The 13902-nt window shown below is 45.4% G+C and overlaps 1 protein-coding gene across 2 annotated transcripts; it reads left to right on the top strand.

The window, feature by feature from the left end:
• The first annotated feature begins 436 nt into the window (after positions 1-436).
• Positions 437-13595, top strand: pdcd6ip (programmed cell death 6 interacting protein). Of its 2 annotated transcripts, none has more exons than XM_070984202.1 (18): positions 437-860; positions 3533-3587; positions 3670-3739; positions 4633-4760; positions 5261-5414; positions 6079-6179; positions 7429-7560; positions 7788-8010; positions 8205-8328; positions 8739-8916; positions 9635-9746; positions 9942-10111; positions 10599-10847; positions 11232-11366; positions 11545-11639; positions 11862-11979; positions 12069-12268; positions 12481-13595. In XM_070984202.1, the coding sequence occupies exons 1-18, from the start codon at positions 655-657 to the stop codon at positions 12668-12670; spliced, it is 2640 nt and encodes an 879-aa protein (XP_070840303.1). In that variant the 5' UTR covers positions 437-654; the 3' UTR covers positions 12671-13595. The 2 variants fall into 2 exon arrangements, with proteins under 2 accessions (XP_070840303.1, XP_070840304.1); XM_070984203.1 differs by having other exon boundaries at positions 557-860; positions 7444-7560.
• The last annotated feature ends 307 nt before the right edge of the window (positions 13596-13902 follow it).

The following is a 13902-nucleotide window of genomic DNA, read 5'->3' on the forward strand; positions in this document are numbered from 1 at the left end:
TAAACAACTAATGAAATTTATTCAAAAATGATGTTCAATAAGCATATTGTAAAACTAAGCAGGATGAAATAGCATGTTGTGGTAATAAGCACACGTTTTAAATAATTATTCTAAGCTGCTTCACATTTTCATGGTTGTATATTGTCTATATTTATTAATTTGAGGCATTACAGGCATTTATCTGTTTAATTCGAACTTTTTTTGGCCTCTACAGGGGAATATTTTGCTTATATGGGGCATATTGCTAAATAATTTGTGTTCAGTCAGATCACCTCACGCCAAACCAGGAGCCGGGTAATATTCTTGCATGGGAATACTGTACACATAACACAAAGATAGGGGGAAACAGTGGGTATATTGGGGCCCACCAGCTAATGTAAGCCCTTGGGACCCCTAGTAGGTTAATCCGGCCATGGTGTCCTGTGGCGGAAATAGCAGACGCTGGCTGTGAGCCGATGAAGCTAATTTTCTTGCCGTCTCGTCCTTTTTCATTAAAACGATACTGATTCTGCGCGGTGCGCCAGTGCGTTCCCGATGACGTAATTTGACGTCCCCTGTCAGAATCCAGGAAGTGGGTTGCTCGCTGTTGTTTGTGTTCGTTGGTCGCTACTCGTCTCTGTTTTTCTGATTTAATACACTGCTTTACGGGCCGAAATGGCAACGTTTATTTCAGTCCCGTTAAAGAAGTCCTCTGAAGTGGATCTGGTGAAACCGCTGTCGAAATTTGTAACAGCTACATACCCAGCGGGCGAGGAGCAGGGGGAGTATATCCGTGCCGTGGAGGAGTTGAACAAGCTCCGCAGGAACGCGCTGGGAAGGCCGCTGGACAAACATGAGAGCTCACTGGAGATTCTGCTCAGGTAGAAAGTCCTCCTTTATAACGCACCTAAACTAACTACCGTATTACTAATGCCTAGATTAACCTTCTTACCTGTGGTGGTGAGTTAGCCCGGTCATTGCCGCACCCAGATGTGTTAGCTTTTAGTTGCTAACCTGGTAGCTAAAGTTGCTAGGAGGGATTTCTCACCATAATAACTGACTCATATGCTATTCATGCCAAGTTTCCTTGAAAGGCTAATACAGACTGGACTCGTCAACTTGTTTAACCGAACTGTCATATCGTTATAAAACTGAAATTAGCCACATAAGCCGAGCTAGATATGATCTTAAGCCATGGCTCATCGAAACGATCCAATGAAAACCGTTCAGTTACCTTAGCATTAGATTTAGCTTCACCGTTCAACGCAAACTTTATTGAACCTGAGATGAAATACAGAACACACACTGAAGCATGTTAACATCATAGACAGCATAACATAAAATTTGGAGTATATCATCAATCAACCGAAGCCACCTGCCAATTTTTATAAGGATGATCATCAACTGTTTCATCCCCTTCCTAAGTTTGGTGAAATGACATTAACACAAGTCACAGCTACTAACAGTACTTATTGATAGACCCAGAAAATCAGCAGCCTTCAAATCAATTCACACATAATCAAACTCATGGGCACCTTTAGCTATAGCTACATTACCTATGTGTCCAGCACCACTGAGAAAATCCAAGTTCAGCCAGCTGTCCTGACAGATGTCTTTCACATTCAGGCCCACATACAGCTGAGGCCTTCAGTCCACTGATGGCCACATGATCAGGCATCCAGGGTGGCTGGGAACAAGAACCACAGCTTTCCATATCAGCAAACAGAGATCAAAATGATAAAGCTGAACAGCTGTGAGTGTAGGAGAGTCAGAAGCAAGAGAACGCATGAAGGCCTTTATATACTCTACCAGTTTATTTTAATCTTAAATAGCTGCTTTGGATGTATAAAACATAGGACATCTTTACTCTACATGCTCATTATGTAAAGAACAAAATAGGGTCAGTGCCAACCATTGTGCAGTAAGGAACTGTGACGGAAATAGGATTTCTGTTTGTTAAAGGAACTTCCTCTGTGTATCATGCTCCATTTAGCCCGCCCGACTGCTTGCTCTTATGTAATTATACAGACTTGCTTAATGAGTGAGACCTGACGGAGAAGGCCACAGAGGTGTTGAATGAGTTCCTTCCCCTTGATATGTATGAAAACCTTACCATTGTTGTGTGGTTTAGTATTAACCAACATACACAATTCATAGGTGACCTATAGATGCAGACTTTGCCCTCTCTCATTCAGTCTTTGTTCTCAATGACTCATGAGTTATATCGTGCGCAGGGTTTGCCCAGATTATGTGAGTAGCCAGGTATGCCCTTGCAGAGTGCAGGGCTTCTATTTTTCTCCAACTACCTTCTCGCTGCAGTGCTAAGTGGCATTGTCTTGCAAGTGCCAAGATTAGGCTCTTTAGATATTAAAGAGTTATCAGCTCTAGGTGCTAAGTGTTAGCCAACGGGTGGAGTGTAGCTAAACTGGAGTAATGCAAAACATTTACTTAGATTTTGTACGATAGGATGTTTTTACTCACGTGACTTTGTAATGCTTTACGTCAGGAATTAGTGGTCCGTGTCACGACTGCCGAGATTAGGTGTCACGGTTTATATTGGAGGCAAATTGTCACATCCTCACTTTATATCAATAGTGTATAAGACACTGTATTTTTAAATATCACTATCTTGCCAATGTGTAGATATTTTGGAATGCTTGGTGTGTGTGAGATGTAGTGCCTGTGGGTTCATAGATACATTAGCAATGAGGTGGAGGCTAGCATGGGCTGCCATTGCTAGCTGCTAGCATTGTCGCTCCTTTGCTCTCTGCACTTGTCGCCTGTTAGCCATGTGCCAGGTATCCAGGGCTACAGGCCCTATCCCTTTCAAAGCTGCAGACACAGCTATTGTGTCACCATGGCAACCATTGTTTTGTCTCGGGCAGTTTCTTTTACTCTTTAGTTACCGAGGAGGCGCACCTCTTCTCAGCTTTCCTCTGTGCACGTGTGTCCTGGTGTTTCTGAATGGGAAACTTTAGGACAACAAAGTCTTTATGTCGGTCGTTCCATATATAAACCCAGTGTTTGTTTATGTATGCGCATGTTGCACTGCAGTCTTTCCTGGCACTGGAAAAGCAGGCTGGATAAACTGGTAATAGGGGATTCCCTTACTGGCCTGCGTGCATGTTGTCATTCCTAATAATAGACTGTTCATATCATAGGCACAGACACTGATAGGACAAAGTGTGTGTGTGTGTGTGTGTGTGTGTGTGTGTGTGTGTGTGTGTGTGTGTGTGTGTGTGTGTGTGTGTGTGTGTGCGCGTGTGTGTGCGCGCACTGCAGTGTGCTTGCCTGGCCTGATGTTTTTTTCCTGACTCATTGTCAAGCGTCTCTGAAATGGCAGATCTTCCTCAGAAAACAGCTCAGCAGTTATGTCATGTTAACCACAACTGCTTCACTGAGTTTCTCGGTTATGATCCTCTGTGGCCTCATCTCTTTCTGAAATTAATCAGTGACATCATATAACCTGTTGAAAACAATTACAGCAGGTATGTTTGCATTCAGACACATGAGAAAACATGGTTTTAACCCTGCCATTTCTTTCTCTCTACAGATACTATGACCAACTGTGTGCTGTCGAGCCCAAGTTCCCCTTCTCTGAAAACCAGGTAATTGATTGGACGGTACACATGGCTGTGGGTTAGTTCCTGAACAGAAGAGTCTGAACATAAAGTGTGTCTGTTTCCCCAGCTCTGCTTAACCTTCACATGGAAGGACGCCTTTGATAAAGGATCCCTGTTCGGTGGCTCAGTCAAGCTCGGTAAGTGCAACCTCTTATTAAGTTCATTTGCTTCAGTGGAAAAATGTCGGTGCGTGTAATTGTGTACTGTTCACACATGCAGTTAGCTACAGAAGAAGGAAAGGACATGAAGAAGAGTTAAAGCCAATGAAGGACTTTGTCCTCAGGGTACATATCTGTCCTTCTAGCTCTTTATCCATCTGCCTGTCCGTGTCTATCTGGCTCTGTCTGTCACATGCACAGCCAATGAGAAGCAAAGCTCTCTAACGCTAAATTGATTTCTCTTTTACGTCACATCCAGAAACAGGCCTGACAAGCTGTCCTGTAGGGCTTGAGAAAAGGTTTGCCACTGAAGTATGTGTGTAAGATAGAAAAAGACCTGACGCAGGTATGTGTAACGCCAAATGTGCACCAGGATCAAACAGGTGCTAACAACAACAACAAAAAAACATTCAGAGAGCCCATGTGAAATGAAAAGATCAATGAGAGAGCCAAAAATCCCAAGATTCTTAAGACTGCTCGTTGTTGAGTTCTTCACATTTCTTCTGGTCACGCTTGAATCTTTTGTCCTCTGTGCTGAATTGTTTGAGCTCATGACTGTGGGATTCTTTCCAGTGTAGTCCAGGCGAGACAAATGTAGAATGAAGCCGTAGAAAGTGTTGGTGTTGGGAGAAAACGCCAACCACACAAAAAGCAAGTGTCAATAAATGAGAGCAGTCAAAGCCTTTCAAGGTATCCAAAGGATGAAAGGTAGATGTCACTGTGTCCTCTGTGTAATCTGTCTGGAAGTGAGTAATTCTGCCGTTCAAGTTGTCCCTGAAAAGAAGCAGAATGCTGTTAAGATTCACATCAAAGGGGACAACAAAAAGGCCGCCTGACGATTATTCTGGAATGTTGGTTTTTGTGTATTGCAGCTTTGGCCAGTTTGGGCTACGAGAAGACATGCGTGTTGTTCAACGCAGCAGCGCTGGCCAGTCAGATCGCCTCAGAGCAGAACCTGGACAACGACGAGGGGCTGAAGGCAGCAGCCAAATACTATCAGGTGGGCGTACTGCCACTCAGTTACAGTACATCGTAACATGTTCAGCTTGATTTAAGGGATCTTATAAAATGACAACAGTTAGACTTCTTGTGTTTTCTAAGTCATACTCATTTAGGATTGATTTGACCCAAACAAACAAGAAAATTAGTTTCACTCTGTGCGTGTTAAGACTAGTCACATGCATCAGCATTCATTTTGTGTCACTTGTCAGAAATTATTGCCATTGACAAATGAATTTCTCACTGCAGAGATGCAAAGTAGACCTGGGACCTGTTTCATCCAATTAATAACGTGCAAGTTGCAACACGAGATCATTTCCTGTTAATTTTGACGTTTTACTTGTCAAAATAAACTTGTGGCTCAGGCGTGAGTGTTAAGAGGCCTGAAGGAATTTAAACAGCTGAAACTGCCTTAGAATTACAAGCAAATCAGGTTATGTGAATTTCAGTCATGGCGGTAATGTCTGATCTCTTTCACTCTTTATCTGTCTCACTATCCAGCTGGCCAGCGGAGCGTTTGGCCACATCAAGGACACAGTGCTGTCAGCTCTGAACAGGGAGCCCACCATGGACATCTCCCCCGAGACTGTGGGCACCCTGAGCCTCATCATGCTGGCCCAGGCCCAGGAGGTCATCTTCCTCAAAGCCACCTCAGGTACCAAAGCACAGACACAGCAGACACACAAATTATCTTCACTTCAAGGCTGTTCCATCATAATCTGCTGATTTATCTCGGCTTCTCTCATGTCGATGCCCCGGAGAAGAGCAACACAGACACAGACCACGACTTAGCCTCAGTGACAAGTTTATGCTGTCACAGATTTACCAGTCACCCACATAAAGGAAGCAGAGAAATTGCACTTGATAACCAGCATCTTTAATTACACACTCATGATATTTTTTGCCTGAAGATTTATCTCTAGCAGTGGCAGCAGGCAGTTTTGACGCAGGTTGCACGCAGCCTCTGTCCCAGTTCTGTCCACAGAGTCCCTGACTAGAGTTTTTTAGCACTTTTCAAGGTTGCATAATGAAATGAGTTCTAATAAAAAAATCCTGCATTTTCTGTTGAGAGGGGTAGTTTTTGTTGTAAATTAGTTGTTCTACTTTATGGGATGTAATGGGCTATTCTTCAGGGGGATGTAGAAACGCTGTTGTGAAATGAACGTCATGCACGAGAGACTGCAGCTGGCGTGATCGTTCATATGACCAAGTGTCAGTAACCAGTTCACAAACGGTCTGATCAACTTGTGATTTATTCTTTTCATGAACATCTTATCTTGAGTGTATTTTGTTAAATAAAAGTGTCTCGTTCCCAATAGATAAGATGAAAGATGCTGTCATCGCGAAGCTGGCCAATCAGGCAGCAGATTTCTACGGCGATGCCTTCAAGCAGTGCCAGTACAAAGACAACCTTCCTAAGGTATGTGAAGGACGCGCACTAACCTAAAACCACTGCTCGGCTTTGAAGGGAGGCCGTAACAAACACGTCCACAGTCAGTGTTCAGTGTGTTGGAGATGCACACAGTTTGGATTCTGTATGGTTTGGCGTGTGTACTGTCTGTCTGATTGTGTGTATTGTTTTGTATGTGTGTATTTCCTGAAAACAAGACTTGAAGAGTGGTACTCAGGTTGCGGGACTGTCCAACCTCTCTCTGTTCTCATTGGTCCGTTTCCATCCTGTTTTCACTCTGGTTGGTTACTACTGAGCTGCAGTTTGACTTGTTTTCATTCTGATTGGTTTCTTACCATCTAATCACGGGCATCTGGAGCAATACTGTCTGTCTAACACTGTGACTCACACACACACACACACACACACACACTGAGGCATATCTCTTCTGTCAGGGAGTCCCATTCAAGATAGACAGCAAAAAGAACAAGATAGCATCACAAAAACGTAGCAAAACACAACAAACAGACATAAAACATGCTGTAGCTTGTGATGCTACATTGAGCGCAGTTGATGGCCTTCAATTGAACAGTGCTAAAGATTTTTCCTCGTAGCCGATTAACCTTTCTGGGGTCTCTTCTCCCTAAAACATTCCTTAAAATTTAACTTTGCTACCTGATTTAGAAAATCAGCAGTTCGAAACGAGCTAGTAGTCACTCATTCCTTCGGAAGGACTTTATGCGCAGCATTAGAGATGATTTCCTGACAGCTGGTGCAGCTCGACACACGTTAGCTTGTGGTTTTTAAATCCTTTCGAATGAAGATGTCAATCTGTTTGAACACCGGCCAGAGAAATTGATCCGTTTGTAAAAAGCAGTGTCTATGTTCTCCCTGAATTCATGAAATCAAACACACACACAGACACACACACGGCTATGGGATGTTTGATGAAGGTGTAGCAGCGTTTGCTGAAAGGTTAAACACTCATGGCCTTTTCTTTTTTCTCTCTCGTTGTCTTCCTTTCTTTCTGCATCCCTCGTGGTGGTGGCATTGGCACTGATTGTGTGTGTGTGTGCGCGTGCGTGCTTGTGTTGTGTTCGCACACCTCTGACTGCTTGTGCCTGTTTGTGATTGGCTTCTGTGTTGTCACACGTGATTTGACCTCGCTGGTGTGCGTCTGCCATTTTGTGGTTTGCCTTGCCATCGTGCGTGCGTGTGTGCGTGCACATATCTGTTTGCATGCCTGCGTGTTGCTCTGTGGTTGCCTCTCCCTGGTCAGTATTTTTATTTTCAGGAAGTGCTGCCGGTGCTGGCGGCCAAGCACTGCATCATGCAAGCCAACGCTGAGCTGCACCAGAGCGTCCTGGCCAAGCAGAAGAAACGCTTTGGAGAGGAGATCGCTCGCCTGCAGGTACACAGCTTTCATGTGACTTTAAGGTTTTGTCTCGTTCTGTCACTCAGACTCTCTCAGTAATTCATCCGTCACATCTTGAAATAATGTGGCTACTCATTCATTATCAGTCTTCAAAAACTGGACACACATTAGACACACATGCCTTGAAGTTCCACATCAAAACCAGAAAACATTCATGAAGCAAATATTTGCCTCCATCCTCTCTCCTCTCATCATCCCTCCAGCACGCAGCAGAGCTGGTGAAGACGGTGGCGTCTCGCTACGACGAATACGTGAGCGTTAAGGACCTGAGTGACAAGATCAACCGAGCCCTCGCTGCAGCCAAAAAAGACAATGACTTTATCTACCACGACCGCGTGCCTGAGGTCAAGGATCTGGAGCACATCGGCAAGGCAGCGCTGGTCAGAGCCACCGCCATCACGCCTCCACTCAGCCAGAAGTTCACAGGTGAGACCGACTCCCGCTCAAAATGGTTCTTACTGTCAAGACAAAAAGCCAAGTATCTTATTCACTTACTTGTCAAGAGTTAGACGTCTCTCATTGCAGCACATAAACCATATAACTTCAGACAGGCTCTGCCTGGTTTGTTTTTGATTTTCTGGTTGTTTAATTAGTTGTTTTCGTTGTTCCTTTCTCTTCAGATTTGTTTGAGAAGATGGTCCCCATGGCGGTGCAGCAGTCCATGACCATTTACAGCCAGAGGAAGGCTGAGACTGTTAACAGACTGGTGGGAACGATGAGGGAGGCCACCAACCTCTGCAACGGGTATGCTGTCCTCTGTCTATATGTACGACCCCACTCAGATTGTCTTCCCATGAACATGTCCGTGAGTACTTGCGTCTCCGTGCATGGATGGATTTATTAAAAATTCATAAGATAATAATGTGCTCGGCACCATTAAAGTGTCCATTGCAAGCACTTGTGTTTTTGTTGTTGTGCCCTTAATAGCAGGTACATACTTATATCACACTATGTGATGATGCTACTAAGAGGTTAGCAATTTTAGTAAGAGTAAAATAGTCTTTGCTCTACTTCATCTTTTGAAATATAGTTACATAACTTTGTTTATTTTCCAACATGATGAGACTCAGAATCTATAATTGTCATGGTGACGAGGCACAAGTATATGTTTGCAGACCATAACAGCTGACAGATGATGTGTAACTGCCCATTAGGGTTTTGGCATCTCTAAACCTCCCAGCTGCTCTGGAGGATCTGTCAGGAGACTCCATCCCACAATCCATTGCTGAGAAGTCCCGGTCCATCGTTCAGCAGGGAGGACTGCAGAGCATCGAGCAGCTAATCAGAGACCTGCCTGAGCTTCTGACCCGCAACAGAGAGATCCTGGACGAGGTTGGGCACACACACAAACGCGCTGAATTATACATATGATACTGCACTTTGTAGATCCTATAACCAGTGATCTGACCTCTGTCTGAAGCATAACCATGACTCAGTTTAAAAAGTAAAGAGGACGCTTTCAGAACTACAGCCTTCATAACAGCTTGTTTGTCAAGTAGCATATGAATGAAGTGCTGTTTAGCAGCTGATTTGGGCGTCCTGAGGGTTGGACTTTCCTTCCACCATTACCAGAAGAACACATGAAACTAAAACAAAAAAAATCCCTTATGGCGGAAATCCCAGATCAGGATCATCACTGAAATCTAATCCACTGATCTTTTGGCCAAGGACTGTCTGTACCCCAACTTCAGCCAACCCGTTTTTTTAGACATCTTGCTGACAAACAAATAAACAGACGGGAGTAAAAACATAAAACACAAACTGCTTCCAAGTTTGTTGGCAGAATTGAAAAGTCTGCACCAAAATGTCCCCGTTTCCCCCCAAAAAAGTAGACAGTTGTGTTGTAAAAAAGATCCGTAAGTGAAAATGAAAATGCTGAAACAATCATTTGAGTCGAACAAAAGAAAACTGAACACATTCGGTAAAAGTAATTGGTAATTCCGGTCATTATACTCCGTGTTCTGAAAATCAGATCGCACTTGCACTCGACTCACAAATTCACCATGAAAGTGGAATCATCTGAGATCTAATGTTTGTGTGCTGTCTTCAGTCTCTGAAGATGCTGGACGACGAAGAGACGACAGACAATGAGCTGAGAGGCAAGTTCAACCAGCGCTGGAACAGAACCCCCTCTGGAGACCTATACAAGCCCCTCCGTGCAGGTACACACACACACACACACACACACACACACACACACACACACTGAAAACATGTCCTTCTTGTTAAGTCATCTAAGCTTGTTTTTGTCTCCATGTCATCCACTGTTGGCAATGCTCCTACTCTCCTCCTCTTTCCCTCCTCCTTCTCTCTTGTCCCCTCTAACCTTACCTCCCTCCCTCCCTTCTCTCCCCCAGAGGGAGCTAACTTCCGCAACATCTTGGACAAGGCCGTACAGGCGGACCAGGTCGTGAAGGACCGCTACAACACCCACTGTGAGATGATCACCCTGCTTTGCAAACCAGAGAACGAGCTCAATGCTGCCATCCCATCCGCCAACCCGACCAAGACACTGCAGGGCAGCGAGGTCTGTCCACCTCTAATGATGTCTTTATATCTTTGTCTGCATGGCCAGATGATGTAAAACGTCACTTTTTATGGTTATGGTTAGTTTTTCGAGGTATTTTGTGTGCCACATAAACACACATCCAGCGTACTGTACACAGACTGCTGCTGCACACAACACCCAGTGGACATTGTGTGCTTTATAGCCCTGTCCCACCTCCCCACAGTAGCTCCATTTTTCATTCTGTTTGCTGACTTTGCATCGTGTGTCACTGGGGAACTTAAATAACTAAGCAAGCAGAACTTGGAAAGAGCGAGGAAGAAGTGCGTGTCTCTCCACGGCTACACTGCGTTCATGTTCATGAAGTGGAAAACATATATATTGCGGTCATTGTCAAGGCAAGAGGTCAGGCGTTCATGTAGCGTAGAAAGAAATGAAGAAGAGGAGATGTGCATGCATGTCCAACTCCACAGCTTTTACAGTGTCCCTGTTCTCCACTTTCACCCAGGTCGTGAACGTGCTGCGCTCCCAGCTCAGCCAGCTGGACGAGATCAAGAAGGAGAGGGAGACCCTGGAGGGAGAGATCAAGGGCGTGACCTTTGACATGTCAACTTGCTTCCTGACGGCGCTCGCCCAGGACGGGGCCATCAACGAGGAGCAGTTGTCGGTCTCCCAGCTCGACCAGTTGTACGGCGCCTACAACCAGAGGGTACAGGCCAGCCTGCGCTCACAGGAAGAGCTGCTGGGACAAGTTCAGGTACACAGAGACGCTCGGCGTTTGGAGAGATTGATCGTTGTATTTCAGAAACAAAATAGTGATTTAGAAATAAAAGATGTTTTGATCAGGTCATCTGTCAACACAGAGTGTTCTGTAGGCAGCAGTAATGTTTGACCCTCTTCTGTACTGGAATCAAAGAAGTACTTACATCAAAAAAAAAACACATGCAAGCAGAACACACAGGTCTGAAAAGTGAGTGAAACCCAGTTCGCCCTCTGAATGGCAAAGTGCCATTTTGTGTCTGTGTGTGTGAAGAAATAATTCATAGTTCACTGGGAATAAATATATTTGTGTTCCAAGAGTTGTCAGCGCTTAACCTCCTCAACCGGTGATCCGTCTTCTCAACCTGTGATCCTCTTCCAGACTTCCCACCAGGAGTTCAGCAGTCTGAAGCAGTCCAACACGGAGGCCAACCAGAGGGAGGAGGTGCTGAAGAAGCTGGCTTCAGCCCATGACAGCTACGTCGAGATCAGCAGCAACTTGCGCGAAGGCACCAAGGTACTCAGTCAGCACAACACGCCGGCACGCACGTGCCTCGGCGGCGATGAGCTGCGCTGCAGGAACGCACGTCATGTCAGAAACGTTCTACTTTTATTCGCTTTGTTTTTTTTGTGCATCAAGGTGGTTTGCAGGCTGGGTGATTTATTTTTGTCCCCTCTTGTTTCTCCCTCATCAGTTCTACAACGACTTGACAGAAATCCTGCTTAAGTTCCAGAACAAATGCAGCGACATCGTTTTCGCTCGCAAGACCGAGCGGGATGAACTGCTTAAGTATGAGCTTTCCTGCTTTTTGTCTGTCTGATTGGCTTTCAGGTTTTGTTTTTAGTGTGTAGTCTGATATTGATTTTTAACACTCTAGGCTAATATAAGAATACTTGTTGTTCTCATTATGATTGTCACATATCCCCGTGGGTTAGGGTTGATAAGAGTTCATAAATGCATGAATACAAAGGAAACACTGCAGCAAAGTCACTGTTTGAATTGTTGTTTCAGAGAGCTGCAGCAGAGCATCGCCCGAGAGCCCAGTGCTCCGTCCTTCAACGTCCCTGCCTATCAGAGCACCCCAGCTGCCCCCGCTGGCGGCCCAACCCCGGCACCCAGGACCGTCTTTGTAAGCAGCCCCTCACAAAACCCAACAATGAATGCCACCGCAGCAGATGTGAGGATGACGGGTACATATTGATCTCTCTCTACCTGCAGTCTCCACAGGCCCAGCAGCAGCCCCAGGCGAAGCCCCAGCCCCCAGCCAGGCCTCCTCCACCAACCTTCACGCCTCCGGCAGCATCCACCACTCCCACCAACGCACCACCAACTGGCCCTCCCACCAGCAACCCACCACCTATGGCCCCACCATCCCAGGCCCAGGGACCACCTTATCCCAGCTACCAGGGCTATCCAGGGTGAGTCATCACAGCACAAGCTGATCCACATTATTTAGTGTGTTGATGTCAGGATTTACTGAACGTGATTTCATCCTCCTTCTTCCTCTTAAAATTTACATGATAAAAGCAACTAAATCAAACAACCCCTCGAGCCATCAATGCCTCAGATTCTTGCAATAAATCAAAAGAATAGTTCGACATTGTCACACTTATTTTTTCTGTCCTCGCAGGTACTTCCAGATGCCCATGGGCTACAATCCGTATGCTTACGGCCAGTACAACATGCCCAACATGCCCTACATGCCCTACCAGGCCACTCCAGGACAGGGCGGCTACCCAGCAGCCCCTCCTGCCGGACAGCCCTACCCTGGCTACCCCCAGCAACCCCCTCAGCAGCAGCCCTACTACCCTCAGCAATAACTCTCCTCTTCTCACCAGTTAACACCAAATAAAAAAATACCCCCAGCAATAACACTTCATCTCCATTAGCCCCCCACCCCCCAACTATTTTTTCTGTTCTCTCACTAACAGCGGCTAAAAAATCCCAACTGAAGGGCGACCTCACAGCTGCTTCGCACTTCTCTCTGAGACCTTTGATTACTTTGCCATCTTATTCCTCTCTCCTTTTCATCTCACCCTCCCTTTCTCGATCATTCTAGGTTCTGTTTTCATGTTTTCTGAGGTCTGACGGCACTTTTCCTAAACTACCAACTCTCACCGATGCACTAACCCCACCTCCTGCCTGTAAGGTTATTTTTTATGTACTCATTTTCTAATGGTTTAATTTAAACCCTAACTGGTTTCCACTGATAACTGACCTTGTCTGGGCTGGACTGCTGTACAACACTCATGGAGGCGCACAGAATCTGAGGTTGTTTCCTGGTTTGGGTGTGTGTTGGGTGGGAAGATGGGTGGTCATTACTAGTCATGCCACTGACGAGAGGGCACAGCCGCATCCTTGCTCCCCCACCCACTCAATCAACCCCAGTGCTTCTATATCAACTATATTCCTATTTTTATAATGAATACTGATGCCTCGCTGATGTACAAACCTATAAAAACGAATGGCCTGTAGGTTTTCTAATGTAGATGAAGACTGTTGAGAGTTCTGCTCTTTTTCTTTCGCTCTTTTTCTCTTCTCTCTCGCTCACCCAGGGAATGTTGGTATATTTCTGTGTTACAATCAGAGGCTGTACAAGTGGGAGAAATGATTCTATTATATAAATATATGTATAAATAAGACTCTGTACGTGGTTAACCGAGACACTCTGTGTGCTGCACTCTCATGCTCTTTGTGTTTATTTTTATTCCTCAGCTCTAATGTGATTAAAAACAACTGCCAGCCAGAATTTGTCTGTCTTCAAATGTTGGACGTCCTGATTGTGCCTTGCGTTTGTCAAACTGGAGATTTGTAGAGCAGCCAGAAGAGGGCAGTCCTGCAGCTCACACAGGGAGCAGCTGCCGAGCAGCAGTTCACTCGCCATTGTTGCTCCTTTCAGCCAATCAGGGAGTGAGTTGCGCCATCCGACTAATCGGACGCCTTTTGACCTCCCAAGCACTGGGGGCAGATCCCATTTAGATGACATGCAAATTACGTTCCAGTGAGGTCGTGATCTCATCCAATCATATTTCCCCGCAGGTGATTTCTCCAC

The sequence above is a fragment of the Chaetodon trifascialis genome, chromosome 17 (genome assembly GCF_039877785.1).
Source record: "Chaetodon trifascialis isolate fChaTrf1 chromosome 17, fChaTrf1.hap1, whole genome shotgun sequence".
NCBI lineage: Eukaryota > Metazoa > Chordata > Actinopteri > Chaetodontiformes > Chaetodontidae > Chaetodon > Chaetodon trifascialis.